The sequence below is a fragment of the Melozone crissalis genome, unplaced genomic scaffold, assembly GCF_028551555.1.
Source record: "Melozone crissalis strain CALT ecotype California unplaced genomic scaffold, PUWL_Pcris_2 ptg000016l_1, whole genome shotgun sequence".
Lineage (NCBI taxonomy): Eukaryota > Metazoa > Chordata > Aves > Passeriformes > Passerellidae > Melozone > Melozone crissalis.
Window position 1 is genome coordinate 21,812,598 of NW_026535794.1, and position 26,222 is coordinate 21,838,819.

Below are 26,222 nucleotides of genomic sequence, written 5' to 3' on the forward strand. Positions count from 1 at the left end.
TGTCAGTGACTTTATTAATGGGCTTCTAACCTAGTTTGAAAAAAAATTCCAAGAAGTAATGCTATCATCAAAGATGATAGAAATTCTCTGCAACTTCACATCTCAGAAATATATCTTAAAGACACCTGCCTTTTCCTACTGCCTGTTCCTTTTGTTCTCTTAGCAAAGCCACTGATTTTTTGGACTGTAATCTACAAAACTAAAGTTCTCTTTAACATGCTACAAATGGTTACCTTTTTCCTTCATTCCTGTTTAGAAATCTTTTGCTGCTCTTTTAGATGTTACCAAGGTGTCAGAGGAGGCACTAATTCCAAAACCCAAACATGTATTAGCCCATATCTATTATTTGAAGGACCTGGGGATGGGAGTAGACAAGATGCTGGACATGAGTTATCAGTGTGCATTCCCAGCCCAGAAAGTCAAACGTGTCCTGGGCTGCATCAGCCTTCCAGTACCTGAAGGGAAACTAAAACAAAGACAGAGAGAGACTTCTTACACTGCCATGTTGTGGCAGGACAAGGGAGAATAAATTCAAACTGAAAGAAAGGAGGTTTAGATTAGATACTAAGAAAATTTCTTGGCTGTGAGGGTGGTGAGGCACTGGAACAGGTTGTCCAGGGAAGCTACAGATGCCCCATCCCTTGAAAAGTTTAAGGCCTGGTTGGATGGAGCAGCCTGGTGTAGTGGAAGGTGACTTGTCCACAGTGGCAGGGGTGGAACAAGATGATTGTTAAGGTCCCTTCCAATCCAAACCATTCTCTGGTCTGGACAGAGAGAAATCATTCAGGGCTTTTTATCATTTTAGGAAAAACTTAGTTTTATAGTGACAACACAATAGACTCATGGAGAAAGGAAGGAAAGATCCTGGTGCTTTGGAAGAATAAAGAGAAGCTAGAATGGGTTGAGAAGGAGTTTTAAAGTTAGAATACTTTTTCTTTTGAGGACAAAATTTTAAAAACCCAGGAAACACAATACAATTACTTTATTCTTTTCCGATTTTGGGAAAGATAAAAATGCCTTTCTGACAAATCCAATTCTGAATCCTCGTAGATAAAAAACTGGCCTCCTTTTCTCTACATTTACTTAGCTCATTCACACACGTAATTTATTTCATATTTTTTGCTTTTTGTACTTCATTCAAAAACATATCATCATGTTCTTTCTGAGAAGGATCAAAGCATTAGTCCTACTTGCTACGTCATTTTTAGTTCTTTCTTTCTGCATTTCAAGGACCATTTTCACAAGGATTACAAATGGCAGTGAAAAGAAGTTTATTCTTCCTATTGTTTTGAATAGTAAATGTATATTTCTTTAAACTATGTTTTTTGAAATATTATGGTTCTATTATGTAAACTAAAATATTAACTTTTATGTTCATTTGGAAAAAAATTGATACTGTAAATTTCTTCTAAAATTTTCTAAATGTAAATTCTTCTGTTACCAGGATCACCAAATTCTTAGGGGTTATAGTATCACTGAGTAAAAGTGAGTATAAATGAGAGGGATTCAATTCATTCATTCATTACAGGGCTTTGAGCAACTTGAACTGACAAGATAACAGAAGAAGTTATCACACTGGATGCCATAAACACTGAGGCATATGGAAAAAAGGTCTGCAGGCACTTTTTGAGGCATGGACTAGAGGTGAAAATGACAGTTTTCATGTCAGTTGCAGTGGAGTCAGGATTCCAGTTCTTATTTTTCTGTTTGTGTTGTATCCTGACAATGGGGTATCTGTGACTGCTCCAGAAATGTACCTAATTTAATATAAAGCAATTTCAGCAGACAGGTAGATTTATGGTAGAGCCTATTGCAATCATATTCTTAAAGCTCTGCCTCTAGGTTGCATTTCCTCTTGGTTGCATCCATGTTTACAGTCCTCTTGTAGCTGTTTTTCTCCGAACTGCAGAATTCCTGGTATTAAGGCAGAGATAAGGTTCTCCTCAAAGCCAACAAATCAGGCAGAGTAAGACAAGAATAAATGAAATGGAATTTGATATTTCTGATGGAACTGAAATATCTGTAGAATCAAATAATTCAATTACACTGTCATAATTTCAAACTGACTGTATTCATAGAGGATATTTGTCTACTGTGGAGCTATTCTGCATTTAGTCTAGCTAATAAAGAAACACACATTAAGTGCTTTATAGAGAAACACCTTAAGTGCCTCCTGTCCAGTCCTGCTTTTTTTTTCTTTATTTCATGTTAACAATGTCTTGTGTTATTCTATATCATTTGAATTACACTTAAAAGCTGATGAGGTCAAAAACTTCACTGAAAATCCACTTGCCTTCTACCTCCTCCCTTCAGCTTTGTGCAGTACAGTGTTTGACCTGCCTCAGTTTGGCATTATCTTATCTCTGACCTGATCCTGTAGATGTATCCTGTAGATATCCTGTAGAATATTGCACACAGACTGTGCAACTGCATAAAAGATTAGCAACATTTTGCAGAAATGGGATCATAGGCAAGTGGAGAGGCAAATGAATATGTGTGATTTTAAAGTCTGAGGTCAGGGGCATGATTTTGGAGCTTCGTTGATTCCTGTAGAGGCTGACACTTCCTTCAGTCAAAAGCTGAGGATTGAAATAGAATGACTTTAAATGAAATCAAGTGTGTTTTTCACCAGTTTTATTGTGGAAACACTTAGAAGGTCCAGAAACCAGGTAAATGAGAAAATTACCACAGCTTCACTAGTTCCTGGAAACCCATTGGCTTGCAGTAACTGTTCATATGCAGTAGTTGTGAATTTACTGAAATTAGGTGCAATGAAGAAAGTACAGCCATATTATAGGATTATACACATATATTTCCAGCAGTAGATCCAGAGACAATATGTACTGCTGTATGGTACATTCTTACACCACAACAGTCCCTAACATGACTGGTTGAACCCCCAGCCATTGCCTGAACACTGTGCACTAATCTTTTGCTCCATGGTAGAGCTGCCCATATTGAACAGCTCAATCCTGCCTTAGTATCAAAAGCTGGGACCCAAATTCTTATGGAATAATTAGTAAATCAGGCAAATACAAAGCATTAGCAGATATTTGTTACACACCAAAAACATTATGTATTTTGGCAGAACTGCCTCTTTTCAGGCTGGAAACTGCAGAGTGGTGAAGGTCACATCCAGACAGGTACTGCAGTGGATGCGCTCTGAGCCATTTCCCCCATGCCCTTCTGAACTAAAGAGTTAAAATGAGAAAAAGACCTGGAACATTCTTGTCTTATATGGAAATTCTTAGACTAGGTACTGTGGCTGGCTAGATGAGACATGATTTGAGCTTGGTGAAGGCGAAGACTACTCTTCATATGTAAGTTAGATACATAAATATACATCAATCAGAAGATCCCCTAATCAACTAATTAAATCAACTAATCCATCCCCTTTTCCTCATAAAATAAAATTGGAAGGTGATGGTAAAGGAAAGAGGAAGTTTTTTACTTGCCAGCTTGTTGTGTTTAACCGTTGTGGCATCACTACAACCACAAAAGAGTTTCAAGCTTGTAGGCTGCCTGGATTACTTAAAGCATCCAATCACTTTCTAGTTAAAATGCACCCTGGGAGCACATGTGATAATTGTTGGGCTTTTACTTCTGCTCAAGACTGTGAAAAAAACCTGTGTGTTGCTACAGAAATGTGAATTGCTACCAATGTAAGGTAGAAGGGCTTTGTGGCAAACCCTTCCACCTGGCTGAGTTATATATGAATGTAATGATGCTGACCACAGTAGGTGTACCAGTCTCAGCTCTTGCTAGCTTCCTGCCTGGTTTTAATTTTCCTATTTTGTACTTAACCACCTCAAAAAGATGATCAGTGCAAAAACAGACAGTAAATCTCATTATGGAAGGAATTCTACCAAGATTGACCCTTTGTCACATCTTTAGACTGCACAAATTAGCTTTTGTGATGCTGGTCAGATAAATTCTGCAGCATTAATCATTTTTAGTCTAGGAACATAGCCTCCAGATTGCAGAAGAACTCTTTGAAAAACTCCTATATTTTCTCAGCCTTTGAGGGCCAAAAAAAAATATGTGATAAGGGCTGATTTACTTTGTGTTGGTCTATAATACAGCATCTTTAAAGAAACTGCCAAGTATCTAATACAAATGAGTATATATATCTAACTTTTAGACTTCAATTTCAACTCCTCTCCCTCAACAAAAGCAAAACTATAAACCCACACATCAAGATCAAATGGACAATTTTCCAGACACGTTTGATTCTGACTGTGTTAACACCCTCTTTTCTCCCATACATTGCTTCCCACCTCTAATTAACCAGCTGGAGAGAATATAAAAATGCTTTCCTCCCAACCCTAGAGAGGCTTGGGAAGGCTGTTAGTGCATTGGACATGCTGTGTAACAAACTTTTGTTTCCTCCTAGCAAACTGTAAAAATGTCAGCATACAATGAGGTGTCTGCTGAGGGCATGCTTCACGTGGGCTCTATTTAGGACATGCCCTGTCTTTTCTTTTAATCTCAGGAAGTTACAAGGACAGCATGTCCATGCTGGCTTTTACAGATAGGGCAAATTGGTACAGAGATTTCCCAGGTCTTTTTATACAGAGGTCATGAGCTCATTCACACTGGTTCATATGTGAGAATCACAAATGAGCAGAAAGGCAATGCAACTTGCTGCATCCTGCTTTTACAAAGCTGCTTTCTGCACATACATGGAAATGTCTTCATTTACCGAAGATGTCAGAGAGGAAAACAGAAAAAAACCCCAACACATTTTATTGCAACCCCCCATATTTTATTGCTTTGCTTTATTCTGTATCTACTAGCTTGCCCTGTTTTATAGCTGTATCTCTTTTGTAGTTTGTTTTGTTTACAGATGATATTACTAGTGATAAGGATTGCTATAAACAAAAACAACCTTTATATCTGATAATGTAAAAATCTATCTCCTTTGTTGCTAATTATGTTTTTACAGAATTACTGTGAGACCTATTCTTCTCACTTAGTTTTGTCTACTCTTTGTTTCTCTGTTGAGTCATTATGGCTATAGGAATGATTCACAGCAACAAAGCAGTATGGTAAAACTAGACATGGAGTGATCTCATCCTGGTTCTTAAGGTACTGGGAAACTATCCTGTTTGTTTTTCCCTGGCATCAGTTTCCCCCCGTTGTCTGACAATAACCAACTAAATGTTTTGATAGTGCTCTGAGCAGGTGTCTGAAATGAAAAGAAAGGTCACAGTCAAAAAGGCATCACTTTCCCAACTGGATCCATTTCACTGTGATCTCTGACCTCTGTATTGGTGTCCTTTTGTTGCAGGCCCTGCGTGTGTTGAGCTGTGATTACAAGATGGAAAATGAAACTAGAATGGTGGTTTGTGATCTTGGGAACCCCATGGTGGCTGGCGCAAACGTAAGGGAAAACCAGATGCATTTACTGATTTTTATCTAATTGAATTTTAAAGGGGAACAAATGGAAATTTATTCAATTACCAGAATATGTCCCAATAAGCAGCACATGAACCAAATTATTTACCTGGACAATAAATTGTTGGTGTAATAAGAGGCAGGATTGTGCTTTTGGAAAAGTAGCAATTTGTTTTTCTAAAAGATTAATTATGCTAGAACTTGGGGTTCATGTCACTCAAAGAAAGTGAGAGTGGCTCAATTTATCACTATCATTTCATTAGAAGTTGCACTAGTATAATGAGAATTCCAATCTATAATGTAATCAGTTTATTTATCCCTTTTAGAATCCTCTCTACTTAAAACATAAAGATATATGTATAGTAAATGACAACCTCGTCAGCCTGATTCTAGTCTTGAGTGCATAAGGGTTGTATTGCCAGTTTATATCACAATTTATATCAAGGAAAGTGTGTTCAGAATAAACTTATGCTTTAAAGTTATTATTTTATTTCTAAAGATTTCCCTGAAAAGTAAAAGTATCATCCTAAAAAGTAAAAGTAATTGCAAACATTTCTGAGGAATGGAATTTTCATAATGGGATGATGGGATGCAATGACAGCCTCTAATAAAGCATACTACACTTTAGATGGAATGATGATAGCCTTGTTTTTGCACAAAAGCAGAACTGTATAATAAGCGATGATGAACACTAGATAAGGATAAAAAATAGGTTTGAAGATAAAAAAATCCACAATTGCCATTCTTTGTCCCTATGTCATGACAAAACAACCCAGGAAATCCCAGAAGTGTTAAATCCAGGAATGTTCAGCTATGGACGCTCTTACAGAGGAATTTAGTGTTTCTCATAAATTCTTAAGTTCTAGAAATATTTAACTAAAAGAAAATAATCCAAATATTGATACTTAAATAAAATCTGTCCTAATAAAAACAAAGCAATCAACAGCTTAAACATATATCAGGAATAAATAACAGCTTTTAGTTGAAAACTACTACTGTTTGAATTTCATATTGGCTTTGCCAAGAAACCAAAGCAAATTTCTTTAGTATTTTCAAAATACCTACTAAGTTAAGGTTTATCCTATGGAAGATCAGTATTTCAATCTTCAGCCTCTCTGTAGAGAGGGGCTTTCCTGGCTTCTTTTAATCTTGAAGCAGGTCATGTCTGATCCTTGATAGAAAAACCAAATGGGTCCTATAACTGGAGACTGGGATTAGAATAAGTTTCTTTGGATCTTTGGGATAGCCTGAGATCAGCCATACAACTTTAGAAAGTGAGTGAGGGCAGGTGTCTCACAGAGTCATCTGCTTGCATGGCCACAGGCAGTGCCAGAGATTCTTTGGGACTACACGGAGGTGGAAACCATTGAAAATTAAGCTCCAGGTGATGGACCTCCTGGGAAGAGGAATCTTCCTGGTGAGGATCCTTCTACATTGAACTACTTTGAACTAAAAGTCTGAAGAGATTACTATAAATATTTCTGAGAAGGACATAGACAAGAAGGCCAAAAGATTTTGTAGCTTTTGTTTTATTCTACTTAGTGAAAATCCTAAAAAGTAAAAGTAATTGAAAACATTCTGAGGAATGGAACTTTTATAATGGGATGATGGAATACAATGACAGGCCAAAGCATGACACAATTTCCAATTCAAGGCAAATAATTTCTTGTACTGAGAAGACGGCAATATCTGCTTAGTAGTTTCCTAGTTAGGTCAAGGCAGAGGCAAATTCTCAAGATACAGACAGAAGCGGACAAGAATATTGTGGGTGATTGGGATAGAGTGGAATGGGGCAGGAGAGCATAAAACCCCTTGGGCTGGAAGAGAAAAGGAAGACCAAACACAAGGGACACCAACTTGTATGTCAAGAAGGAAAGGAAATCTTTGCAATAAGCATAAGCAATGGAAAGGTCTGAGTGTAGAGGTGTTAGACTACAGACCCTGATACTCCCCTCTTTGAATCCAAAGCCCTGTTTCCACATCATCCTTCACCCAAAATGCTAGCAGTAGCAGTGTGAAGCCTTCAGGAATGCCATTTGGTGGCCACTAAAACATTACTACTCTTGCCTGTCTCTTTATGAATTTTCACAGCATAACTAATCCTTCTTGTCTTCAGAATCAACTCTAGGAATGCTCTAAGTTCCATTACCAGATACTACTAAGCACACTACTTCATAAAGAGAGAAGTAGCAGAATAAAACAGCAGGGTTCATAATATATTCAAGGGTTTTCTGCTTTACAACAAAATAATCCATCCCTTTAAAATTGAGGCATCAAAGGTAGAGCATTACATAGCAGGTGGCAACATTGTTTGATTAGAGTAAGTGAAATCTTAAATCCTAAATTTATCTTTGAAGCCAGCTCTCCTGGAAGCTCAGTAAAGGTGAAAGGACTTGTGTTTTTTCAGTCCAAACATATTTGTGATGGCAAATGTACTTCCAAAAGCAAAATACCAGCCCTTTGTACAAATTGCATAAATCTCAAAAGGTTGCTCTGATCCATTTCCAGTTTTGCAAAACAATTCTACTCTGGCAGGAGATCAGTTATTCTCAAAATACTCAGTCAGAAAGGGACTCTTTGTGGAAGTTGTGAGTGGGAAGGAAGGGTTAGGTCAAAATTGAACATTCCTGAAACTCTTTAACTATTGAGTCACCTTAATGACTTGCCAGCACCCTGAAATCCTAGAATTCTTGAGCTCTTGAAGATCAACTTCTGAGTATGAGGGTTATGTTGGGATTTTGTGATATAATCTATGGGATATTACTGCAGCAGACTACAGGGTTGTCTGACACCTCACATCTTCAAAATGCATTATGTCATCTGTGTCCTTAAGATTGTTTTCTGGCTACAAAAAATATTTTATCTTTTTAGTAATATCTTTGAAGTTAAAAAAAAAATATCAAAGGGTAAAAATGAAGATAAAAAGAATTGTTAAGGAAAATCTCAATGCCAGAATGCAAGCTAAATGTCTGACAACATGTCACTGACAAAGATTGCTCAATATACTTATTTATGACACTGAAATGGATCAGACAAGCTTCCTAATGCCTGGCATCAGCAAGTGAGAAAATTCTAGTAGAAGAATCTGGAAGTTTGTAGAAATTAATAGAAATAAGGTTAGAAGACTGGAGGCTTGGAAGATTTTGCCTATTTCTTGGTATGTACAAAATTGATTCTTCAAGAGCACCAGGTTTTATCTTTCTTTAGCACAGTAAGACACTTCATAAAATGCTACACCTTTGTCTCCCAGCATACTCCTAAATCCTGTCAAACATAATAGGTTAAAACTTATTTGTAACAGCAGAAATGTCATGTATTTCAAAGATACATGATGTTACAAACATGGAAATAATGCAATCTTAATTAAAATTACTTCACTTCAAAATTTTAAGTAAAAATAAACGATTCTGATAAAATTTCTGTGCTACTAAAATAAGGATGTTGAATAATTGCTAAGTTATATGTTCAAGCAAGTTAAACTCCTTTGGCCTCGGTGGTTTTCAGCAAGGGCATGTGAGCATCCTTGCCCTATTATTAGTGGCAATATCAAGGGTTACATGACATAAACAAAGTCATATGGCTACACAAAGACAACATCTGCAACTTATTAGAGTTGTACAGTAGGAGTGTGTTTCACTATTAAATGGGGGATGAAGCCTCAGGGGTGTAATAGATCATCAGAACTGCAGTTCATGGCTGCTCTGTCTGATGAAAATTTTATCTTTGGTTCAACAAATGTTTTCTCTGCTATAAGTGGAAACAAATTATTTAGACTTGTTAGTAAAAACAGGAAAATAAATGGTGAGTTTAATATCTTGAAATTTTTGTCTAAAAGACAAAAGTCATTATATTTTTAAAGGTGAATGGAATATCAATAGAGTTGCTAATATCATCTCCAAAAAGTGAGCTTAAAATTAAAAAGCGCTTACATCTCTATTCCAAGTCAGCTATTCAACATTTGAGCAATTTAATGAGCACTGTCTTTTCATTGGAAAGATTTTGCTTCAAAAAGGAGAGATCTACTGTAACTATGAAATTAAGATAATCAGAATTCAAAGACTTGAACTCACCATTCAATTTATTATGGCAGTATTGGTTCAGCTTGAGTCAGCTGAAAGTAGTTGAAACATGTTAGGTAAGTTTTGTCTGGTGATGGATTGTGTTGCACCATTGCAAAGAATGAAATAGGAGAATTGAATGAAAAAAAAAATGGTGGGAAAAAGGAATTGCTTAAACATATGAAATGATGCTCACAGAGGAAAATTCCTCATCTTCAATGATGTTGAATTTAAGTCCCTACATTTGTGTGTCCTATCCTGTGGTTAACAAGTTTCCTGAAATATTCTGAGGAAATTATGCCAAGCAGACATTTTTTTATCCCTCCCCCCCCCCCCCCCCCCCCCAGTCTAGTCAGACATTGGCAGAAATGAGGGAATAATGTCCTCATTTCCTGATGCCTTTTGATGAATTTCTCACAAAGATTGTTTGTCCACATGGAGAATATATCTATGTGTTACCATCCTTTTTAAAAAAGTGCAAGTACAATGTGCATGTTATCCTGCTAGAAATTCTGCCATTAGACCAGATGGAAGGTAGAGGAGGAGTGAGGAGTTGTAGGAATTGAAAAATTCACATTTTGAAAATTACCAGATTTAAACATGCAGTTGAAAGAATTAAAAACAATGATTTAAACATTGCAGTAGAATTTAATTAATTGAACATTGAGGGCAGATGGCATCTCCTGCTACTCACCTGGCACTTACACACTGGGGCTGTAAATGTGTCCAACGAGAGGCTTACAGAGACCCCTCCACGGGCTATTGTATATTCCTTCTCTAGTTAGCTCTTGTTTCTTCTGAATAAACTTGGTCTGCTTATCCCTGCTCTTCTTGCAAAGCAAATGGAAATTGTCAAAAGGAGGAAGCCAGGTCTGCTTAAACACAAAGCAGCACCAATGGAAGCACTTACCTCCTTCTGTTTTGGGACCTGTGTGTTTTACTCTCTCCTCTGATCACTCACTCCCAAGTTGTAGCAAATTGAACTGAAAATATAACTTTGAAGCTGTATTCCTCTTAACAGATCCACAATGGAAAAAAAAAATCAACGAGAAGTAAATTAAACTGCTGCTAGTTTAGCCTCAGGTGCTCAGTCAGCCCCACAGAGCCTGAAGCAGAGCTGCCAGGTGCAGAGACAGTGCAGGGAGCCTGCAGACCTGGCCAGGGGCGTGCATGGATGGAGGCAGGATTCAGAGCTGCCAGACAACTGTTATTTGCTTTTGGCTTGGTTTGGCTTGTCTTGGCAAAGCAAAGACTGTCTGGATGAAGAAGAGCCCACTGCTGTGTTCTTGGGAGTGCTTCTCTATTCCTCTGATCTTTCCTCTCTCCAGCCAAGTTTTCCATCTGGTGACATACAGAGGCAGGAGGGTATTTTTTCCTGAGAACAACTAGATGATGTAATTTCACATTAATTTTGAAAAGCAACAGTATCTAGTATAAGTCTGTGAAATGCAATGTTGAACAGTGCTGCTTTATTGATCTGGAGAGATCAACTGTTTCTAGTAACCTGTTGTTTTGTTTCTTTCTCAGTTCTCCACAGGCATTCGATTTTCTGTTCAGCATTTTGAAAATGCAGACTTCAGCATCAATTTTGAGCTGCAAATAAAAAGGTTAGATATTTTATCAAGAGCATGGTTATTTAAATTATTAATTCCTTTTGCCATATGAAGTTTATTATATAATAAGGTCCCTTTTGAGTATCAGTAATTATTTCAGGGGCTCTCCAATGGTAGTTTATGTCAGGAGGATTTTTGAATTTGGAACCTCATTAACTATTGGGAGAATCAGCCCTATTTCTTTAAAATTCAGGTTAACTGAGTTTTTAAGCATCTTCCGCAGATTTGCCAAATCTGAACTTTATTTAAACTTCAGAATTAATACACAGTAATCACTTTGTAACAAAGGTGAATATGCACAAACATATTGTGCTCTGAATTAAACCAGACATGCTTCTTCTTCACAAAAATTTAGAAAACAAAAGGAAAGCAGTTAAAATCTGCTCAGCAGATTTACTGGCACGGAGAGAACTGTTTCAGTTTGATGCAGGTGAACCTTTGTAATTTTTCCATTTGATTCCTCCCCATTTGTGGGCTTCACATATTAATATTGTAGAATCTTGTGTTTTACACTGAGCAGAAATTCTCCCACAGAGACAAAAAAGCACAGAGTGGGCTGGGTTAGGATAACAGCAAAAACAAACCTGGGACTTTTTCAGTAGGTGGAAGGGCTGCTGCTCCATCTGTCCTCATCAAATACTCACTGGAGTTCTGCATGGGGCCCTCTCTGCCCCACATGCAGAGACTTAATTGCCAGTGTCTGGTCTTTAATGAGGGCCTTGATCATGTTCATTATGGTAAATAACTGAGACATTTGAAATGCTTAAGTCATGTCTCCATAATGTAACCCTTGAAGGGAAAGGACATGCAGAAACTCAGGAAGGGCACAGCAATGGCACAGAAGTCCATTAGGCATTTGGTCTCCCTGGAATCTGGGTGGGGACCATGCAAACCTGGACATGAGCTCCCCTGGAGAGAGACACAACATTTACCTTGTAGGCCCCCTGTCCATGCCACTTTTCATTTCTTAGTGCAAGCAGTAGTTTTAAATGGTTATCCGAGGCTCATGTCACCACCCTTTTCATGCTATGAGTCTGGGGAGGTCCAGAGCTTTTTGGGTAGTCAAATCTGTCTAGGTAATAAGAGTTGAATGTAGGCAACAGTTTTTCAAAAGTGACAAGAATTTCCTGAGGAATAAGTCTGAACTTCAGGAGACAACAACATCTCATGCTTCCTCCATGAGTGTGACTCCCTAAAATGTAAAGGAAGAAAATGTGTTGGGCTACAAACTGGTATGAAAATGTTGAAGAGCACTCAGCTATTTAAAAAACAACAAAAAAGGAAAGATTAAAGAGTAAAATTTCTTGCATTGGGAATGTACCCTACAGTTAAAACTCGCTGCTTTGTACATTCATTCACAAGCAGCAGGACAGTTTGTGTATTTCTATGTTCTTAGTGAACAGATAAAACAATCCTAAAAGAAAAACAGAGCAGAACTCCATGAAGCAAACAGAGGAAATTGCCTAGATGGAGGCAAGAACACATCTGAATTTGAGTCTACTTTAATTTATTCAAAAGAGAGGACTTTCATTTGCTTCAAAACATCAAGTGGAAAATAAGTATTTTGGTTTGCAAAACTGAAGTTCATTACTTATAAGAAACAAGCAAGAGGCTGAGAAGTGTCTTGAAATCTGATTCCTTTTCTGATGTGGATGTTGCTATGCAATTATGTGCCTCTTAGAGAGAGAGATGTCTTGGCACCTCTTTTAAACTGTTTTCTTCTCTAAAAAAATGCCATAAAGCATGAACAAGGTTTGAATAGCAGATATGTATGACCAAAATCTGTATTTTAACTCTATGGAAAGTAAGACAAATAAGCAAGTTGGAGAGCAGCTTATTCTAACAAAATAGTGGTATAATAATTTTATAATAATAACACTTTAAACAATTTTTGTACATTTATACTCAAAACAATGGCTATAGAGTATTACCTACAATTTCAAATAATGTTTGATGGGAATTTGCATTAGTTTACAAACAAATTAGAGCTGCTCTTAATTTCAGCATTCTGTAACCAGGAAGCCTGGTTCAAAGCTCTTTATTCCTCAGGAGTCAGTCACTGGAAATGCTGACCTCCTCTGAATGTTTCTAATTGACTGATGGTACCCAGATGTGATAGCAGCAAACTGGGACAGCAATAGAAACTTGGTGTTCATGGAGCAAGGAAACCACACTTGATTGAAAAAAAAATCCAAATTTAGTGTTGTTAATCTCATAGTTAAATAAATTCTAAGTCTGTAATTACTTCACTATCTTCATGAATTTGAACTTGCAAACCTTTTTTATAGGAATGGGCTATAATCGCAGGAGTAGCCTTTTGAAGTAAGAGAAACTACGTTTATTACTAAGGATTTACAATCAGAAAAGACAATAAGATGAGTGAGAGCTCTAGATTTTAAACACGGAGATCTGTTTTCACTACTAAGTGGTTTTAAAAATGTAAACACTCTGGATAGGGGAGGGAAGAAAATAAGAAAATGAAAGAAACAGTTGATCTTGGTTCTTTTTCCCCAAAGACTCAGTCATGCTAAAATCACAGGTTTGGAGAATCATAAAAATAAATTTTATTCTAACAAAGCTTGTATTGTTCATTAACATTGCCTTCCTCCAGTGTATGAAACAAAGTTCTATTCTATTAAGGTACTTTTATCTATACAGATAGCCAAGTTGTACAAGATATTCTGAGCCAAATAAATTTGTAACATCTTATTCATCATCACAGGATTCTTTAAAGGAAGCTTGAGTTGATGATATTATTAAATATGTGATGAGCTCAAATAATATCCATCTTGAATACCCGTGTCCTACAAGACTGAAGAGTGCCAGTAGGAATCTCATTTTGTAATGGGCCTTGTGTGTTGAGTGATATGATAATCTAGAGTTCTGATATAAAACCTTTGTTAATATTTCTACATATATTTTCCAGTTCTAACAAGATAAATCCCACCAGCAACTTAGTGAACCTCCATATCAACATCAGTGCTGCAGCTCAAGTGCAGATCAGAGGGTAAGTATTCAACTATTTAAACTCATTTTGATAACTACTTTTTTACAGAATCTTTCTGCATATGATAATCCCATGCTTATTATAAACCCAAATGCCTTATCCGTCTAGGACACCTGGGTCTCACCCCTGCAAGCCTTGCAGGATGGAACTACTACAAACTTATTGACTGTCTGTGCAAAGACAGCAGCTTAAAGAATCTCACATTGTAGTAACACCAGTCAGAGCCAACATTTCATTTGAGCATTCAAATTGTGCATGGATGTTACTAATATAAAATGCCTGCTCATATGTGTAGGTCTTCTTGTGCAACCACTTGAATGCTTAATGCTGAATACCAAACAGAATCTACTGCTTTTATGGCTGGAAATGTGAAACACATTATGGCAAGGCATGTAGTAATAGAGAGCAGAGTGAGGCCTTTGAAGAAAGGATGAGTAAGAAATGAGTAATGATAAACTGTTCACTGACACAAAGTATACCAAAATTAAACAAGTACAGGATATAATCAAAGATGATAATTTCTATCTCTCTTTTTGTATACAGCTTAGTTTTAGAAATTATAAAATGCAATTAGGTGATAATTGCCAGCTGAACATGAGCCAGCACTGTGCCTGTGCGGCCAAGAAGGCCAATGGCACCCTGGCTTGTATGGTGTGGCCAGCAGGCATTGATCAACCCTCTGTGCTTGGCGCTGGTGAGGCCAAACCTCAAATACTGGCATCATTTTTGCACCACTCTCTACAAGAAGGGCATTGAGGTACTGGAGGAAAGAGAAACAAAGCTGGTGGAGGGCCTGGAGCAGCTGAGGGAGCTGGGGGTGTTCAGTCTGGAGAAAAGGAGGCTCAGGAAGACCTTACTGCTCTCTACAAATAACTGAAAGGAGGTAGAAGTATGGTGGGAATCAGTCTCCTCTCCCAGATAACAAGTGAGAGGACAAGATGAAATGGCCTCTAGTGGCAGCAGGGGAGGTTCAGTTTAGATATTAGGAAAATCTTCTTCACAGAAGGAGTTGTCAAGGACTGGAAGAGGCTCCTCAGGGAAATGGTACAATCACTATACTGGGAGATATTGAAAAGACATGTAGATCTGGCACTGAGGGACATGCTTTAGTAGTGAACTTGGCAGCACTAGTTTTATGGTTAGACTCCATGATCTTTAAGGTTTTTTCCAACCTAAATGATTCTAAGATTTTATTATATTAGAGTGCCCTGTAAAATCTTGGAGCTAGACTCCTATTCTGGCATCCTGGAGGAAGTCAGGAGGATGTCTGGGATATTAGATTTCCTACATCTCCTCTTATGAAACTACAACTCAAAAAAAAAAAAACCTTAACCATTATCAGCTCTGCAGAGACTGAACAGGAGCTACAAGATCCAGATTCACTTCCACAGTCAGGCCGTGAGGCTTGGCTGATGCAAGGAGGGTAGATGTCTCTTATGTGGAGTAGATGTCTCTAATTTGATGCACCTCAAGAGGCTGCCTTAGATGTAAAAAAATTAAAATTTATTTATTTATGGGGCTTTAATTTATAAAAATGTATTTATTGTTATCACTTCCGAGACAATATGACTATCTAGTGCTAGCAATAAGTCAAATAATTTTGCAGATCACAGAGAACATGTTTTCTGTTTTAATATTCAATCTATCTGCTCTAATCTGGTCTAATATTCAGTCTAAATCTGAAGGATTTTAAAAGGATTTTTTCATCATATTTTGTAAGTGTATTCCAGATTAAGAAGACCCTAAAACTAGTCAGGTGGAACAAAAAAGGTGGCAGTCAAAGACTGTGTGGATATATGTCAATTATTTTATTTCTGAAAAGGAGCACTTGAAATACAACTTGTTGAATAAGAACATAAGTGAGAATATTATTTCATTCTCTGTAGCTAGTGATCTAAGGAAATGAGCTGGATAGAAAGAGAGGTGAAGAATACAGAAGTTGTAGTACAGAAGTAGAGGCTGAGGAGAAAAGAATCAAAGGTGTTATTTAATGGGCTACAGATGCATGAGGAAGTGTTGGGAGCCAGCAGGTGCTGGGTGTTGCCAAGGGTGAGCACCCAGGCTAAGGACAGGCTGGAGTTTTGGACTGGAACAGTTGTGGTTACATACGCAGGACTTCCCAGTAAGGGTTGCTTCCAGTGCTGTGGATTTTTTTGGGGTTTTCTTGTTTTGTTTTGTTTTGTTTTTTTTGTTTTTTGGTTTTTTGGTGAAGTCTCTCCTCACTTTAATAAAGAAGTCTTACAAACTTTTTATTTTTTGCAGACTCTTTGGCAACTTTGTCTCCATCATGCTTTTACTGTGCCATAGAGTGTTCCTTTTAATGAAACCTTCTGCAACATGTAAATTGATAGACCAAAAAATGACCACAAAATGCTCAGTTCTTACAAGCTTGATGATAAGTGGAAAAAGTTGCTTGAATTGCTGCCTGCAGTTCTAGGAAACAGGTTATTAAATAAAGAGGAATTACTTAATTGAATGACTTCCAGTTTCTTTCCTAAGTATTTTAGTTTCCTTATTAGCTATAGCATTTCAAAATGCTTTGTTGACAGATTTTGCTAATTACTCAGAGATGCTAAAACATGCAGTTCAAGGGAATTGCTCACTATTTCCTAGATAAAAGTAAAAGAGAGACTATGTCCACGTTTGGACTGGAAAATATCTTGCATTAGTTTCTTTACTTCTCTTCTGAGAATTGCACAGAGTGGAACTGAATGCATCATACATTTTACTGAGGAAAAACAAGTATTTATGAAACTGTGCATATGCATACATGCAGATATACTTGCACAGTGGTATGCAAGTACTAATGCTTCTTCTGTGAGAAAGGAAGAAATCTTCTTCAATAGCCTCTTTAAAATAAAATTAACATAACTCCTTAGATAATTCAATAAGCAGTTGCTTTGATAACAAAGATTTAATTATTTTGCTTACCTTTCTTCCTCTATAAAAATGTAGGAGTTTTAGTATTGGCATTGTTATCTCCCACTGCTGAAAAAGCACTAGAGGAATGAGAGATTTAAGAAGGAAGTAATTTGGGTTTAGAGAATTTGTAGCTGGCAGAATTTTTATTGTATATCCCCATATAAGCCTTTTCTGTACACCATACTTTATTTATCATATTTTTCAGTACTTTTGTTTCAAGATAATTGTCACCTAAAAGTCTAGGGAAAATTCTTGTCTAATAAATCATTCAAATGTTAAAAACATTCTCAATTAAATGCAAAATAAAATAGTAAAAAGTGTGAATTTGTTTATCTTTGACCCCATTTTGCTAGTTTTGTGTCAATAGTGGAAGTCCTCAAAATAACTGTAAATTCTGTTAATATAAGTGTTCTTATATACACTACAATAATTTTAATTTAATGTCTAAATTTATACTTTGCATTTTGTAATTCCATGGATAAGAATACTTTCCTGGCAGTGCAAGAGAAAACACTGAGTTTTGAAACCTCACATCTTCTTCTTTTTGTCTCTGTACAGTTTCTGATTTGCAGTTTTTTATGGTAGATTAAGAGTCTATGTTTCTTGGCTTTCGTAACACTCTGAAGTTCCTATTCTCCAACAGCAATCATAATTAAAATTCATATTGGAAACAAGATGATTTGGGAAACTCAGGCCAAGTACCTAATGAGAAATTACTTTTTAATTAATATGTTTTATATTAGGATTGGCTTGTGAATTTAACCTCTGGCATTCTTGTTAGTCCAAACTGCTGGCATTTTGAAGTCTGAGGAAGTATTAAGAGTTAGGATACTCCTGAACACACCAAGTTTCACCAGGAGTTGTACTTCAGCTGGATGGCCTTAAGCTGTTCTTCTCTGGGATTTCCTGCTGCTTTGAGAAGCTGTATACTGTAGAAAATTTTCATTCATTGTATATAACAGAAGAGCTGTAATCAAGAACAGTTTGTTCCTTCCAATAGTATTTTTTCAACATTTGCAACAAAACTATCCAATCTTTTCTTCAAGGGGCAATCTGCAGCAGGGCCACTGCAAAGTGATTAACAGCAGTGCCTAGAAGTCCATTATGGTATTCAAATTTTACACTCTAAAAAAATTAATTATTATTTTTTAACAGTTTTCTGTTAGCAAAACTCCAGTTTTGGCAGAACCAACATTGAAATTCTATGGATTTTCTTTCAGCCAAAGACTCCATAAATCAGCAAAACTGAGTGAGAGTTGACCCTGGCAAAGAAAGGGTAACACCATTTCCTTGTAGCACCAAGGGCTACATGCAGTACTTGTAGGTGACAGGTGTTTGTGCCAGAACTGACTTATCATGCTAAAAGAAATTCTTGGGATCTGATTTCCCAACTTCTGAACACCTGAGTGAGGTTTAGTTGGCATCTGAATGGAACTGGTACAAGGAAATTCCAATTTTTATGAGAAATAAAATGTTTGTGATTCAATGTTAACAGAAGACTACTTTCTCAAGGTCAAATAAAGAAGAAAAGGAAAAATAAAAAAGCAGCTGAAAAGATGTCAAATATTAAGTCACAGTTTTCTTTGTTTATGTTTTATTTATGTGTCGCAACTTGCAGCAATATTCCAGAGAATGCTTTAACTACCACTTTGTTTGCAAAGCAGTTGGAAAGCCTGTTTTAGAGTCTAGACCTGAATTCTGTTTCTCAGTACATCAATTTCCATTATGACTTCATGGAAGTCACAATATCTCTGTTTCCCATGTAGTATGTTATGGAGGCCTTGTAGCATTTACCTCACCTAATTCTAATTAATGTGCCCAAATAACAAGCCTTTGAGGGCTCAGGTTTTTATAGTGGTCATCATTTTGTTCTAAAACTAATGCAATCATTCACTGGTAACAGTTACTGTTTTAACCTGTTTTGTGCAGTTACTGTTTTATACTGTTTTGTATATTACAGAGTGTCTCACCCCCCAACAATTATTTTGCCACTTCACAACTGGGAACCCAAAGATGAACCTACAAAAGAAGAAGAAGTTGGTCCTTTAGTAGAACACATCTATGAGGTAAAAATTATGTATGTTTCCACAGGACCTCACACTGCCCCCACTGAATTCCTGATGAATTTGGTTTATTGTCTTTATCTGTAGCTAGATAAAGCCACAAATGTAAATACTCTGACTTTAGCACATGACCCAAATTTAATCTGGGAATTCACAACTCCATTATCTGTTCATATGAGTGGAGGGGATATTAGTTTATGCTAGGAGTCTGTCTTAGATATTTAAGGGATTTATAAACATTTTGGGTGTTTGACAAGAATTAAAAACAGTACTTAAAAGTTCCTTATAATCAATGTCAAGTATCTTCTCATTAGAAGCTGTACATGCTGTGCACTGGAAAAAATGTTTTCTTTGACATTTAGCTAACTGAAAAATAAAATGTAGACATAAATTTAAAATGTTCTGTTGGAAACAACTCTTAATGTTTGAAGTACTCATATTTTTACCTTGTAGTTTTGTTGGTTTTTTTCCTATGGATGATTTGTCAATTAAAAGAGTTCAGCTTAGAAAAATGGCATTGAGTGAACTTCAGGGAATAGAAGCCATCCTTGGAATCTGATGGATGGCCTTTACTCTAGAGGGTAAAACAGGGGGCTTCACATATGGTTATAATTCACAAACTAGCACTCAAGGAAATATAAGCAACTGAGCTTAATCAGCAGTGTAAGATTACAATTTGCAGGACATACTAAAATATAGTGAATACAACTGTAAAATACAAGTTATAATTTGTGAATTCCCCATCTTAACACATTTCTCTAAACTGAAAAATACTTCAAATCATCCTGTCTCAAGCATTTGGGTTGTTTGTGAAACTGTATTTGTAACTTCAAATATATGAAAATAATTACAGGGATTAGTTACAGTTACTAAGGAAACCACTTACATGGTTTATATCAGCGAAGCATCCAAAAGACTGAGCAGTCTCCCAGAAAATGTAAGATTGAAAGGGCTTTTTATTTAGTTGTAACTAAAGGTCATCAGTCACAAAAACTCTGCAAATTTTAAAAAAAGGAGGTTCTCACATCTCTAGGAACTTTGCATAAAGGTCCATGGTGTTCAGCTTCTTTAACTCTTCAAGCCCAGTGGCAGCACATGTCCAGACTCCTGATGTCATCAATTATTTTCAAAATGTAAACTGATATAAGTAAACTATTTTAATTGCCTAGATTTCTAAACTTTTATTATTTCTATCTTTGCTCATTTCCCTAGAAGAAATAATATCCTGGGATATTACTTTAGGAAAACTAGTTCCTTTACTTCTTTTGAGAAAATCTAGATTGAGGATGTTGAAAATATAGTTCTTAACCAAAGAAGCTAGTTTAAGTTCTGCTCTATCTTCTATTCTTGTGCCCTGACTCTTTTGTATTCTGAACTTTTGGCTGCTATTTTCAAGCATGATCTGTTACAGTTCATTGTTCATATTTCTATGGGGTTCATTTGCTAGTATGTTTTGGGTTGGAATTTTTTGATACTTTTTTAGAATTTAACTCTTCATATGTAGGAAAAAATGGGAAAGGTGATGGATTTCTTGAATACACACTCAGACAGAAAAGATTGTTCTCTCAGAATTGCCATTGACTTTTAACTAATGCGAAGAGGTTCTTCTCTCCTACTTGCCACAGATTCTCCATCAATAAAGTGATATTAATAATCTGTAATAATCTTCCCTAAATACTCTAAGGCTGTGTCCACTAAGAATTTGAAAATATCTGAGTGGTGGTTTCAATGTTTTTTGTTGTTTTTACTGCCTTGGAAAATACTGATCATATTTCTTCAACAGCTGCACAATATAGGACCAAGTGCCATCAACCATACAGTTCTCCATGTTGGTTGGCCTGTGTCCAGTAGAGAAGAATTTCTTCTTTATATTCTCCACATTCAGACACATGGACCATTGCACTGTCAAACAAGCTCTCCTATTAATCCAATGCAAATAAAGGTGAGTACTTTATTTCCATCACTTTCTGCATTTTGATTGGGATTTTTTGCCTATGTTGGAATGGAATGGAAGCTTCACATGATTGGAACTTTCTTGGGAATTTTTAACAGTCCAAGATCATTTTCCTGGGTAAGAAGCAAGAAATAGATAGCCTACAGCATTTCTAAAGTTAGTGCTTGGTGCATATTTGGTTTCTGTACTCTTTATATGAGGAGAAGGGTGTGCTCAGTCCTGCTGTCAATGCTACCAACAGAGATGTTACAGAGGGCCCTGTTCCAGTACCAGCACTGAGGAACACCACACATCACTGGTCTCCAGCTGGACATTAAACCATTGACCACAGTTCCTTGAGTGTGATCACACAGCCCTTTCATTATTCCCTGGGTGCTCTGTCAGATCCATGTGTTTCCAGCACAGAGACCAGGATGTCATCTGGGACAGTGGCAGATGCTTTGTCTAGGAGCAGGTAGATGATGTCAGTTGTTCTTCCCTTGTCCACCAACACTGTGACTCCACCATAGAAGGCCACCAAATCTGTCAGGCACAATTTGCCTTTAGTAAAGTCATATTGGCTGTCACCAATCACCTCCTCATCTTCCATGTGCCTTAGCATAGTTTCCAGGAAGATTTGCCGCATGATTGGCCTAGACACAAAAGTGAGACTGACTGGTCTGTAGTTCTGCAGGTTTTCCTTTTTCACCCTCTTTAGAAATGGAGGTTATGTTTCCCCTTTTCCAGTCACTGAGAACTTCACCAGACTGCCACAACTTTTCAGATATGGATAGTGGCTTTGCCAGTTGATCTGCCAGTTCCCTCAGGTCCCATGGATGCATCTCATCAAGTCTCATGAACAAGTGCACCTTCAGATTCAGAGCACTTCATTCTCCCTTCTGTGATTTGGGCAGTGTGCCTGGAGCGTTCACCAGTGAAGACTGAGGCAGGAAACTCATTGAGTACCTCAGCCTTCTCAACATCCTGGGTAACCAGGTCTCCTATTTCCTTCTGAAGAGAAGTTATATTTTCCCTCACCTACCTTTGAGTATCCATAGAAGCTTTTCATATTGTTTTTAACATCCCTGGCTGCATTTAATTCTCTTAGGGCTTTAGCTTTCCTAACCCGATCCCTGGCTGCTTGGACAATTTCCTGTTTTAAGATCTATGTTTGTGATGGCAGATCCCCTCAAAAGAGCTTGGTTTGGCTCAAAGTCAGAAGATTAGGCAAAACACAGCTCTACATATTATCCCATCAAAAACAAGGTATCCAATTTATTAAGCATGACTGATTCCAGACATTTCTGGAGTAAACAACACTTCTCAAGTTTAAGCAGTAGCCTGTTAAACATCTTTCAGGGAGAGCTGCATTCCAAGTGCTAAAAGTGCTCTACATCTTTTGCATACCAAAATGGGTGTGAGTTTGGTATATTGGATGAAAGGGGAGACAACTTTCTAGTGATGAGGAGTGGTCACAGCCTAAGTAGTTTCAAGTCAAGTCTTTAGCCTGAACAGACAGAACTACAGTACATACTTAAAAAGAGTAAATAAAAATTGATGTCTACTAAATACAATATTGCTAAAATTTTGTATTTCACCCGGGAAACCAAAGAGATGTTGGAATTCCACCCTTTTATTTAGTTTCTTTAGAGAAAGAAAAAGCAAATGAGTGATAGGAAACAGAAGGTAGAAAATGTCTGTCCAGTTTATACCTAAAGCACATCAAAATTGGAGACAGGGATTTTTTTTTTTTGCATATCTTTTCTACCTAATTTTTCACCCCTTTCAGAAGTGGTGAGGAGGAAGAAGCTAAGGTGCTGCATTTTTACTTGCAAGCCTAGCTTCTCAAACTCACTGATCAGATCAGGTTGCAAGTATGTGAAAAGCAGTTCAGCATCCTCCCACCCTAGCCACTGTGTTCTATTTAAGGTTGAATTAAGAAGCAGTGTAGAATACTGCCACAGTTCTTACTGATATTTTCAGGCAATGTATATTTTCTTATTTAATTTATTTTATTTTTTAAGAAGTTTGCTCTTCCTTCTCCTACTTGACAATGATTGCATCTGTTACATAAAAAAGACTGAATTCTTGTGAAGTTTGTGAGAAATTTTCCTGGTATAATGGTCCCTCTGTTGTGGCAGAATGTGGCTTTAGATGCACAGTTGTTATGGCAAGAAATTAAATATCCTTTCCTTATTTCAGTTTTTCAAGGCATTGAACAGAATGAATACACAAGTCAAGTTTCAAATATGTAATGCTTATCTATTGCTTCAGATGGCAAGAGGACACAGAGATAGGCTTCTTCAAGTTTCATACAAACATCAGGATGCTTAGATCAAATTTCCAAATAAGGCTAAGGACATTAAATGCCTGACTTCTCTTGGATATCTGAACTTACCTCTCTTAGCGGTTTCCCCTTTGAAATTACTCAGATTGTTCTGTTTCAATCAAAGCAGTACATTCCTCCCCACTGCTGAATTTCTTGTCTTGTAAAAAGGTTTTATTTGAGCTTTGCTGTCTAGTCCACAAAGATAAGTCACACCTATGCACACAAGGGAAGACTTTTGTTTAGGAACTTTTCTGTAGCTTATCTTCTATGAAGACAGTGAGGGATGAGAAAGGATAATAAAATTATGAATCTTAAAAAAGGTGTAAAAAGGAGCCAAAGTACTTATCAAAGATATGGAATGAATTCCAAGCAGAACTCAGAACTCAGTACACTAGAACACTTCTGTCTAGAAAAGAGATGATTGTGCACAAATATGATCCTCAAAATGAGTAGTGGCAGGAAGAGTGTGGGTGTGGATTGACTGTTCTCTGCCTCTTCCTGCACAGGAACTGGAACATCTAATGAAGTCTGGGGAGTCAGATTCAAAACAAGCAAAAGGAAGTGATGGCTCATGGTGGCAGGTCTCAGGTGTCTGGAATTTGTGGCCAGAGGGAAGTAGTCAAGGTTAAAAGTTTACGTGATTCTAAGAGGAAAGTAAACAAATTCCCAAAAGAGAAGTTCAGTGAAGATTAGTAAATGAACACAAACTTCATATAGATAAGGAAGTCCCTGTACTGAAAACATTTGGAAGCTGAAAGTTATTAAGAGTGTTGTGTATGCATGCCCCATTCTTACTTCCTTCTTACTCTTCCTAAAGGCAGCTGTGATGAGAAGAGGGCTCATTTAGATTGCCTTCTGGCTTGAGACAGTATTTATGATGAGTTAGTTTTTTTTCTCCCAGACTGATGGCAAAAAGCATTTTTTTTAAACCTGTACCTATAAACACCACTGTGGTAGAATATACAGACATATGGTGCATTCTCAGTGGCTGAGCACTGCAGCCCATGAGTGAAGCATCTGTCAGGGCAGCAGTGAAATAACAACAAAAATCCACCACATGTATGAGGCACATCCACCAACATGAGTGGCAGGAGCTAACCCCTTCCAGAGGCAGTCTGCTCATGCTGCAAAACTGTTAGTACTGTCTTTAGGGTTTGATATTGGGACAAAGCAATACCATCCAATGCATTGCTCATGAATGGTCACCAACTGCTCTTGTGTAATTTTGTGTATAATCTAGTCATATAATATATGTATATTGTATATTATAAAATAAATATTGTATTTAAATATAGATATGAAATATTTAAATATTTATAATGTAGTATAATATAATATATGTAACATAAAATGTGTATAATTATTTGATGTTACATACATTATATTATAACTTCGTGTAAAAAAATCCTCTTCCAGAACATTTCTGATGGAGTTACACAATGCAGCAAAGGCTATAGCCTGGCTAGAAAACCAGAAAAGTGGAACAGGGTATTGGAATGAGAAGTGGGGGACTGGACAGGTCTGGAAACCCACTCAAAGTAATAATGCTCAGAAGAAAGCAGTACAGTCTTCCATGGTGGGGAAACTGAGACAGTCTGCTGTAGTTAAAGGGAGGGAGTAATCCTCTAAGATAGCGTGCCAGATACATGACATATAAAATAGCAACAGAGCTAGATTATTCAGTTGAGCATTTCCATATAACCAGATCAAGAAGGATAAAATAATATCTTTAACCTGGACATCTAGGCCACTGGACAAATTCTGCTTTTAAATGAAGGAGACACACATGTTTCTCTTAACTGCAGAGGGCTCTTTTAGAACCTTTGCTGTGACAATTCACTAGGATGCTAACACTCTAGGATCTATGAAAAAAGAAAAATGTAAAGATGAAAATCCTTTGGTATTCAAATGGATCTACGTATACATATCGATTGTGATCATATATTGAGGGCTTCTTTGCAGGCACATTTCTATATTGTGGGGGTTTTTTTAATTTGTCATCATTATAGAAATCTATATGCTGGTGAAAGAATTCTGGAAGGAGAGTTTGCACGTTACCACATTGAGAGGGAGAGATTTACTAGCTACTTATGTGTTCCCTTATTGCAAATAGACAATGCTAACCTCATGAAGCAACAGGAAAAATGAAAAAAAAGGGATTCTTTTTTTTTTCCATTGGTTTTCATCTGTTAATGAGTTATAATATCTTTCACTTTGTAGGATGCTTTTGACTGAAGATCTCAGACAATGTTAAATGTTTATGTTGTATTTATAGCATTTTAATTTTACTCAGATAAATTACACCGATTTTCCAAATCTAGTACTACACAGCATTAGTGTATGGGAGGTTTTGTGTGTTTATAGCTATTCTCTTTCCTTTAATGCTACAACATTTATTACAATTACAAACATTTTCTTTAGGAATTTGTTTAACATATTTTGTCTTCAGAGGTTAAAGGAACTGATAAGAAGGATCTGATGTAGCACTTTATAATCAGATGTTCTTAAGGAATAGGTTTGGATATATTTAGTTGAGTTCCTGTTGAGATCTTACTATAAACCTCTATGTATATTTTATTGTGATTTTACATGAGTGGATTGTCATGAATTAAAATTTATCTGTACTTCTGTAGCAGTTGGTTCCTGGAGTTATTTGAGGCTTCATAAAAGAAGCCATAATGCACCGTATAGAAATTAAAGAAAAACTGCCAACAAAAAAGTAATGTTTAATTGGAGAACAAAAATCTATAAATATAAAGCTGAAGAGAATGCATTTTAATGTGAGATTAAAAATGAAGAAGCTGTTGCATTATACAAATTTAAGCTGTTACCAAAACAAATCTGTAACATATGTAATATATGATCAAAATTGTGTTAAGTCAGACTTCCATTTTTTTTTC

General features: G+C 36.8%; 1 protein-coding gene across 1 annotated transcript in view; it reads left to right on the plus strand.

The window, feature by feature from the left end:
• The window catches only part of ITGA8 (integrin subunit alpha 8), a 109,851-nt gene that overhangs the window by 56,125 nt on the left and 27,504 nt on the right, over positions 1 to 26,222 (plus strand). The window contains exons 21-25 of the mRNA XM_054273738.1: positions 5,291 to 5,383; positions 10,983 to 11,062; positions 13,995 to 14,075; positions 18,958 to 19,063; positions 20,844 to 21,002. Coding sequence (XP_054129713.1) covers positions 5,291 to 5,383; positions 10,983 to 11,062; positions 13,995 to 14,075; positions 18,958 to 19,063; positions 20,844 to 21,002 — 519 coding nt within the window. The remainder of the gene's footprint in view (positions 1 to 5,290; positions 5,384 to 10,982; positions 11,063 to 13,994; positions 14,076 to 18,957; positions 19,064 to 20,843; positions 21,003 to 26,222) is intronic.